General features: G+C 55.1%; 1 protein-coding gene across 1 annotated transcript in view; it reads right to left on the bottom strand.

Moving 5' to 3' along the window:
* LOC135533405 (ryanodine receptor 2-like) overlaps positions 1-10,000 on the bottom strand; it is a gene marked incomplete at its 3' end in the record, with an annotated part of 58,435 nt that overhangs the window by 32,289 nt on the left and 16,146 nt on the right. Inside the window, exon 3 of the mRNA XM_064960740.1 lies at positions 7,069-7,143. Within this exon, the coding sequence (XP_064816812.1) occupies positions 7,069-7,143 (75 nt within the window). The remainder of the gene's footprint in view (positions 1-7,068; positions 7,144-10,000) is intronic.

Raw genomic sequence — 10,000 nt, 5'->3', positions numbered from 1 at the left:
CAACACAGCAGAACCCAACACAACACAACAGAACACAACACGACACAGCAGATCACAACACAATACAACAGAACACAGCAGAACCCAACACAACACAGCAGAACCCAACACAACACAACACAACACAACAGAACACAACACGACACAGCAGATCACAACACAACACAACAGAACCCAACACAACAGAACCCAACACAACACAACACAACAGAACACAACACAACAGAACACAGCAGAACCCAACACAACACAACAGAACACAACACGACACAGCAGATCACAACAGAACCCAACACAACACAACAGAACACAACACAACAGAACACAACAGAACACAGCAGAACACAACAGAACACAGCAGAACACAACAGAACACAGCAGAACACAACGGAACACAACAGAACACAACACAGCAGAACACAACAGAACACAACAGAACACAGCAGAACACAGCAGAACACAACAGAACAGAACACAGCAGACACAACAGAACACAACAGAACACAACAGAACACAGCAGAACACAGCAGAACACAACAGAACAGAACACAGCAGAACACAGCAGAACAGAACACAGCAGAACACAGCAGAACACAACAGAACACAGCAGAACACAACAGAACACAGCACAACACAGCAGAACACAGCAGAACACAGCAGAACACAACAGAACACAACAGAACAGGCTACAGAGGGCAGAGTATTTATATTCAACCCCAAACCCTGTCCTCATCAGAAACCATGAACACTGCAGTCCAATAAGCCCTGATACAAAACAAGGAGAGAAATCTCTGTGTTATCAGGGGACTACTGTCATGCTGTTTGTAATTAGACACTTCACTGCAAACAGTCTGTGTGTCTCTGACCCTGAATGGGAAGAGGGCTCGTCTTCTCTCCACAGACTGGGGCTGACAGAGACACTGTAAACCACGTTGGCAGTGGGCCCCGCTGACAGAGACAGTCTTACTGGGAGCTCTATTAACACCGTCACACGGACAACCCCAGGTCATCTCCCTGCCCTCTCACGGAGACATCTCCCTGCCCTCTCACGGAGACATCTCCCTGCCCTCTCACGGAGACATCTCCCCGCCCTCTCACGGAGACATCTCCCCGCCCTCTCACGGAGACATCTCCCCGCCCTCTCACGGAGACATCTCCCTGCCCTCTCACGGAGACATCTCCCAGCCCTCTCACGGAGACATCTCCCTGCCCTCTCCTCTCACGGAGACATCTCCCTGCCCTCTCCTCTCACGGAGACATCTCCCCGCCCTCTCACGGAGACATCTCCCTGCCCTCTCACGGAGACATCTCCCTGCCCTCTCCTCTCACGGAGACATCTCCCTGCCCTCTCCTCTCACGGAGACATCTCCCTGCCCTCTCACGGAGACATCTCCCTGCCCTCTCACGGAGACATCTCCCCTCCCTCTCACGGAGACATCTCCCTGCCCTCTCACGGAGACATCTCCCTGCCCTCTCCTCTCACGGAGACATCTCCCCGCCCTCTCACGGAGACATCTCCCTGCCCTCTCACGGAGACATCTCCCCGCCCTCTCACGGAGACATCTCCCCAATCCTCTCACGGAGACATCTCCCTGCCCTCTCACGGAGACATCTCCCCAATCCTCTCACGGAGACATCTCCCTGCCCTCTCCTCTCACGGAGACATCTCCCTGCCCTCTCACGGAGACATCTCCCTGCCCTCTCACGGAGACATCTCCCCTCCCTCTCACGGAGACATCTCCCTGCCCTCTCACGGAGACATCTCCCTGCCCTCTCCTCTCACGGAGACATCTCCCCGCCCTCTCACGGAGACATCTCCCTGCCCTCTCACGGAGACATCTCCCCGCCCTCTCACGGAGACATCTCCCCAATCCTCTCACGGAGACATCTCCCTGCCCTCTCACGGAGACATCTCCCCAATCCTCTCACGGAGACATCTCCCGGCCCTCTCACGGAGACATCTCCCCGCCCTCTCACGGAGACATCTCCCCGCCCTCTCACGGAGACATCTCCCTGCCCTCTCACGGAGACATCTCCCGGCCCTCTCACGGAGACATCTCCCCAATCCTCTCACGGAGACATCTCCCCGCCCTCTCACGGAGACATCTCCCTGCCCTCTCCTCTCACGGAGACATCTCCCTGCCCTCTCCTCTCACGGAGACATCTCCCCAATCCTCTCACGGAGACATCTCCCCGCCCTCTCACGGAGACATCTCCCCGCCCTCTCACGTAGACATCTCCCCGCCCTCTCACGGAGACATCTCCCTGCCCTCTCACGGAGACATCTCCCTGCCCTCTCACGGAGACATCTCCCCAATCCTCTCACGGAGACATCTCCCCGCCCTCTCACGGAGACATCTCCCCGCCCTCTCACGGAGACATCTCCCTGCCCTCTCACGGAGACATCTCCCCGCCCTCTCACGGAGACATCTCCCCGCCCTCTCACGGAGACATCTCCCTGCCCTCTCACGGAGACATCTCCCCGCCCTCTCACGGAGACATCTCCCTGCCCTCTCACGGAGACATCTCCCCTCCCTCTCACGGAGACATCTCCCTGCCCTCTCACGGAGACATCTCCCTGCCCTCTCCTCTCACGGAGACATCTCCCCGCCCTCTCACGGAGACATCTCCCTGCCCTCTCACGGAGACATCTCCCCGCCCTCTCACGGTGACATCTCCCTGCCCTCTCACGGAGACATCTCCCTGCCCTCTCACGGAGACATCTCCCTGCCCTCTCCTCTCACGGAGACATCTCCCCGCCCTCTCACGGAGACATCTCCCTGCCCTCTCACGGAGACATCTCCCCACCCTCTCACGGAGACATCTCCCCAATCCTCTCACGGAGACATCTCCCGGCCCTCTCACGGAGACATCTCCCCAATCCTCTCACGGAGACATCTCCCCGCCCTCTCACGGAGACATCTCCCTGCCCTCTCCTCTCACGGAGACATCTCCCTGCCCTCTCCTCTCACGGAGACATCTCCCCAATCCTCTCACGGAGACATCTCCCCGCCCTCTCACGGAGACATCTCCCCGCCCTCTCACGTAGACATCTCCCCGCCCTCTCACGGAGACATCTCCCTGCCCTCTCACGGAGACATCTCCCTGCCCTCTCACGGAGACATCTCCCCAATCCTCTCACGGAGACATCTCCCCGCCCTCTCACGGAGACATCTCCCTGCCCTCTCACGGAGACATCTCCCGCCCTCTCACGGAGACATCTCCCCGCCCTCTCACGGAGACATCTCCCCGCCCTCTCACGGAGACATCTCCCTGCCCTCTCACAGAGACATCTCCCTGCCCTCTCACGTAGACATCTCCCTGCCCTCTCACAGAGACATCTCCCTGCCCTCTCACGGAGACATCTCCCCAATCCTCTCACGGAGACATCTCCCCAATCCTCTCACGGAGACATCTCCCTGCCCTCTCACGGAGACATCTCCCTGCCCTCTCACGTAGACATCTCCCTGCCCTCTCACGGAGACATCTCCCTGCCCTCTCACGGAGACATCTCCCTGCCCTCTCACGGAGACATCTCCCCAATCCTCTCACGGAGACATCTCCCTGCCCTCTCACGTAGACATCTCCCTGCCCTCTCACGTAGACATCTCCCTGCCCTCTCACGTAGACATCTCCCTGCCCTCTCACGGAGACATCTCCCCAATCCTCTCACGGAGACATCTCCCTGCCCTCTCACGGAGACATCTCCCTGCCCTCTCACGTAGACATCTCCCTGCCCTCTCACGGAGACATCTCCCTGCCCTCTCACGGAGACATCTCCCTGCCCTCTCACGGAGACATCTCCCTGCCCTCTCATGGAGACATCTCCCTGCCCTCTCACGGAGACATCTCCCTGCCCTCTCATGGAGACATCTCCCTGCCCTCTCACGGAGACATCCCCCCGCCCTCTCACGGAGACATCTCCCTGCCCTCTCCTCTCACGTAGACATCTCCCTGCCCTCTCACGGAGACATCTCCCTGCCCTCTCACGGAGACATCTCCCTGCCCTCTCACGGAGACATCTCCCCAATCCTCTCACGGAGACATCTCCCCAATCCTCTCACGGAGACATCTCCCCAATCCTCTCACGGAGACATCTCCCCAATCCTCTCACGGAGACATCTCCCTGCCCTCTCACGGAGACATCTCCCAGCCCTCTCACGGAGACATCTCCCCGCCCTCTCCTCTCACGGAGACATCTCCCCGCCCTCTCACGGAGACATCTCCCTGCCCTCTCACGGAGACATCTCCCTGCCCTCTCACGGAGACATCTCCCCAATCCTCTCACGGAGACATCTCCCCAATCCTCTCACGGAGACATCTCCCTGCCCTCTCACGGAGACATCTCCCCGCCCTCTCACGGAGACATCTCCCTGCCCTCTCACGGAGACATCTCCCTGCCCTCTCACGGAGACATCTCCCCGCCCTCTCACGGAGACATCTCCCTGCCCTCTCACGGAGACATCTCCCCGCCCTCTCACGGAGACATCTCCCTGCCCTCTCACGGAGACATCTCCCTGCCCTCTCACGGAGACATCTCCCCACCCTCTCACGGAGACATCTCCCTGCCCTCTCACGGAGACATCTCCCCACCCTCTCACGGAGACATCTCCCTGCCCTCTCACGGAGACATCTCCCTGCCCTCTCACGGAGACATCTCCCCACCCTCTCACGGAGACATCTCCCCACCCTCTCACGGAGACATCTCGATGCCCTCTCACGGAGACATCTCCCTGCCCTCTCACGGAGACATCTCCCTGCCCTCTCACGGAGACATCTCCCCGCCCTCTCACGGAGACATCTCCCTGCCCTCTCACGGAGACATCTCCCTGCCCTCTCACGGAGACATCTCCCTGCCCTCTCACGGAGACATCTCCCTGCCCTCTCACGGAGACATCTCCCTGCCCTCTCCTCTCACGGAGACATCTCCCTGCCCTCTCACGGAGACATCTCCCTGCCCTCTCCTCTCACGGAGACATCTCCCTGCCCTCTCACGGAGACATCTCCCTGCCCTCTCACGGAGACATCTCCCTGCCCTCTCACGGAGACATCTCCCTGCCCTCTCCTCTCACGGAGACATGTCCCTGCCCTCTCACGGAGACATCTCCCCGCCCTCTCACGGAGACATCTCCCTGCCCTCTCACGGAGACATCTCCCTGCCCTCTCACGGAGACATCTCCCCAATCCTCTCACGGAGACATCTCCCCAATCCTCTCACGGAGACATCTCCCTGCCCTCTCACGGAGACATCTCCCCGCCCTCTCACGGAGACATCTCCCTGCCCTCTCACGGAGACATCTCCCTGCCCTCTCACGGAGACATCTCCCCGCCCTCTCACGGAGACATCTCCCTGCCCTCTCACGGAGACATCTCCCCGCCCTCTCACGGAGACATCTCCCTGCCCTCTCACGGAGACATCTCCCTGCCCTCTCACGGAGACATCTCCCCACCCTCTCACGGAGACATCTCCCAGCCCTCTCACGGAGACATCTCCCCACCCTCTCACGGAGACATCTCCCTGCCCTCTCACGGAGACATCTCCCTGCCCTCTCACGGAGACATCTCCCCACCCTCTCACGGAGACATCTCCCTGCCCTCTCACGGAGACATCTCCCCGCCCTCTCACGGAGACATCTCCCTGCCCTCTCACGGAGACATCTCCCTGCCCTCTCACGGAGACATCTCCCCGCCCTCTCACGGAGACATCTCCCTGCCCTCTCACGGAGACATCTCCCTGCCCTCTCACGGAGACATCTCCCTGCCCTCTCACGGAGACATCTCCCTGCCCTCTCACGGAGACATCTCCCTGCCCTCTCACGGAGACATCTCCCTGCCCTCTCACGGAGACATCTCCCTGCCCTCTCACGGAGACATCTCCCTGCCCTCTCACGGAGACATCTCCCTGCCCTCTCACGGAGACATCTCCCTGCCCTCTCACGGAGACATCTCCCTGCCCTCTCCTCTCACGGAGACATCTCCCTGCCCTCTCACGGAGACATCTCCCTGCCCTCTCCTCTCACGGAGACATCTCCCTGCCCTCTCACGGAGACATCTCCCTGCCCTCTCACGGAGACATCTCCCTGCCCTCTCACGGAGACATCTCCCTGCCCTCTCCTCTCACGGAGACATGTCCCTGCCCTCTCACGGAGACATCTCCCTGCCCTCTCACGGAGACATCTCCCCGATCTACACTGCTGGGGTCAGAGAGTTAATGGTCTCTGTAGAGTGATAATATTACATTTATATTTATCCCTGTGTTTCCTGTCTCTCTGTGCCAGTGTATTTATCCCTGTGTTTCCTGTCTCTATGTACCAGTGTATTTATCCTTGTGTTTCCTGTCTCTCTGTGCCAGTGTATTTATCCCTGTGTTTCCTGTCTCTCTGTGCCAGTGTATTTATCCCTGTGTTTCCTGTCTCTCTGTGCCAGTGTATTTATCACTGAGTTTCCTGTCTCTATGTACCAGTGTATTTATCCCTGTGTTTCCTGTCTCTCTGAGCCAGTGTATTTATCCCTGTGTTTCCTGTCTCTCTGTGACAGTGTATTTATCCCTGAGTTTCCTGTCTCTCTGAGCCAGTGTATTTATCCCTGTGTTTCCTGTCTCTCTGTGACAGTGTATTTATCCCTGTGTTTCCTGTCTCTCTGTGCCAGTGTATTTATCCCTGTGTTTCCTGTCTCTCTGTGCCAGTTCGTCTTGTCTCTTTCAAGTCAACCAGCATGTTTTTCCCATGCTCCTGCTTTTGCTATTCTCTCTTTTGCTCGTCCTCCGTACCCGCCTGCCTGACCAGTCTGCCTGACCAGTCTGCCTGACCAGCCTGCCTGCCTGCCTGACCAGTCTGCCTGCCCTGACCAGTCTGTACCTCCTGGACTCTGATCTGGTTTTGACCTTTTTGCCTGTCCACAACCATTCTCTTGCCTGCTGCCTTTTTTGGAACTAATGAATATCAGACTCGATACCACCCCCCCCCCCTCCCCTTGACTCTGGGCCTGAACCTTTATAGTCTATAGAGTCTAATGTTGACAGGTCGGCATTGTCATACGGAGGAGAGACATATGTGTCGTTGAACTTACGCCACTCGTAGGGTCTCCAGTCTCCAGAGCGAGCGGGCGTGGATGGACACAGCTCCCCCCTCGTAGTGCACCGTCCTGGGGAAGGAAAGAGAAGTGAGTGGGGGGGTTACCAGCCATGCTTCCACCACAGACCAGACCATTACACTGGTCTGTATCCCTGAGAAATACCAGCTTGCTGATGACCTCATCAAACACATATTCACACATTACACTGGTCTGTATCCCTGAGAAATACCAGCCTGCTGATGACCTCATCAAACACATATTCACACATTACACTGGTCTGTATCCCTGAGAAATAACAGCCTGCTGATGACCTCATCAAGCACATATTCACACATTACACTGGTCTGTATCCCTGAGAAATAACAGCCTGCTGATGACCTCATCAAACACATATTCACACATTACACTGGTCTGTATCCCTGAGAAATAACAGCCTGCTGCTGATGACCTCATCAAACACATATTCACACATTACACTGGTCTGTATCCCTGAGAAATAACAGCCTGCTGATGACCTCATCAAACACATATTCACACATTACACTGGTCTGTATCCCTGAGAAATAACAGCCTGCTGATGACCTCATCAAACACATATTCACACATTACACTGGTCTGTATCCCTGAGAAATAACAGCCTGCTGCTGATGACCTCATCAAACACATATTCACACATTACACTGGTCTGTATCCCTGAGAAATAACAGCCTGCTGATGACCTCATCAAGCACATATTCACACATTACACTGGTCTGTATCCCTGAGAAATAACAGCCTGCTGATGACCTCATCAAACACATATTCACACATTACACTGGTCTGTATCCCTGAGAAATAACAGCCTGCTGCTGATGACCTCATCAAACACATATTCACACATTACACTGGTCTGTATCCCTGAGAAATAACAGCCTGCTGATGACCTCATCAAGCACATATTCACACATTACACACTTCACCTTGGTATGGATAAATACAACAGGAACATCTATGGGCAACTTATTTCATATCCTTCCATGTTATTCTGCTGTGTTTCTCTGTGGATAGTGAGGGCAGTATCTAGGCCTACAGTAGTGGATAGTGAGGGCAGTATCTAGGCATGCAGTAGTGTATAGTGAGGGCAGTATCTAGGCCTACAGTAGTGTATAGTGAGGGCAGTATCTAGGCCTGCAGTAGTGTATAGTGAGGGCAGTATCTAGGCCTGCAGTAGTGGATAGTGAGGGCAGTATCTAGGCCTGCAGTAGTGTATAGTGAGGGCAGTATCTAGGCCTACAGTAGTGGATAGTGAGGGCAGTATCTAGGCCTGCAGTAGTGGATAGTGAGGGCAGTATCTAGGCCTGCAGTAGTGGATAGTGAGGGCAGTATCTAGGCCTGCAGTAGTGTATAGTGAGGGCAGTATCTAGGACTACAGTAGTGTATAGTGAGGGCAGTATCTAGGCCTACAGTAGTGGATAGTGAGGGCAGTATCTAGGCCTGCAGTAGTGGATAGTGAGGGCAGTATCTAGGCCTACAGTAGTGTATAGTGAGGGCAGTATCTAGGCCTTCAGTAGTGTATAGTGAGGGCAGTATCTAGGCCTACAGTAGTGTATAGTGAGGGCAGTATCTAGACCTGCAGTAGTGTATAGTGAGGGCATTATCTAGGCCTACAGTGGTGTATAGTGAGGGCAGTATCTAGGCCTACAGTAGTGTATAGTGAGGGCAGTATCTAGGCCTGCAGTAGTGTATAGTGAGGGCAGTATCTAGGCCTGCAGTAGTGTATAGTGAGGGCAGTATCTAGGCCTACAGTAGTGTATAGTGAGGGCAGTATCTAGGCAAGCAGTAGTGTATAGTGAGGGCAGTATCTAGGCCTACAGTAGTGTATAGTGAAGGCAGTATCTAGGCCTACAGTAGTGGATAGTGAGGGCAGTATCTAGACCTACAGTAGTGGATAGTGAGGGAGGTATCTAGGCCTGCAGTAGTGGATAGTGAGAACAGTATCTAGGCCTACAGTAGTGTATAGTGAGGGCAGTATCTAGGCCTGCAGTAGTGGATAGTGAGGGCAATATCTAGACCTACAGTATTGTATAGTGAGGGCAGTATATAGGCCTACAGTAGTGGATAGTGAGGGCAGTATCTAGGCCTGCAGTAGTGGATAGTGAGGGCAGTATCTAGACCTACAGTAGTGGATAGTGAGGGCAGTATCTAGGCCTACAGTAGTGTATAGTGAGGGCAGTATCTAGGCCTGCAGTAGTGGATAGTGAGGGCAGTGTCTAGGCCTGCAGTAGTGGATAGTGAGGGCAGTATCTAGGCCTGCAGTAGTGGATAGTGAGGGCAGTATCTAGGCCTACAGTAGTGGATAGTGAGGGCAGTATCTAGGCCTGCAGTAGTGGATAGTGAGGGCAGTATCTAGGCCTACAGTAGTGTATAGTGAGGGCAGTATCTAGGCCTGCAGTAGTGGATAGTGAGGGCAGTATCTAGGCCTACAGTAGTGTATAGTGAGGGCAGTATCTAGGCCTGCAGTAGTGTATAGTGAGGGCAGTATCTAGGCCTACAGTAGTGTATAGTGAGGGCAGTATCTAGGCCTGCAGTAGTGGATAGTGAGGGCAGTATCTAGGCCTACAGTAGTGTATAGTGAGGGCAGTATCTAGGCCTGCAGTAGTGTATAGTGAGGGCAGTATCTAGGCCTACAGTAGTGGATAGTGAGGGCAGTATCTAGGCCTGCAGTAGTGGATAGTGAGGGCAGTATCTAGGCCTACAGTAGTGTATAGTGAGGGCAGTATCTAGGCCTACAGTAGTGGATAGTGAGGGCAGTATCTAGGCCTGCAGTAGTGGATAGTGAGGGCAGTATCTAGGCCTACAGTAGTGTATAGTGAGGGCAGTATCTAGGCCTGCAGTAGTGGATAGTGAGGGCAGTATCTAGGCCTACAGTAGTGTATAGTGAGGGCAG

The sequence above is a fragment of the Oncorhynchus masou genome, unplaced genomic scaffold (genome assembly GCF_036934945.1).
Source record: "Oncorhynchus masou masou isolate Uvic2021 unplaced genomic scaffold, UVic_Omas_1.1 unplaced_scaffold_2361, whole genome shotgun sequence".
Classification (NCBI taxonomy): domain Eukaryota; kingdom Metazoa; phylum Chordata; class Actinopteri; order Salmoniformes; family Salmonidae; genus Oncorhynchus; species Oncorhynchus masou.
This window is presented reverse-complemented; position numbering and strand designations above follow the sequence as displayed.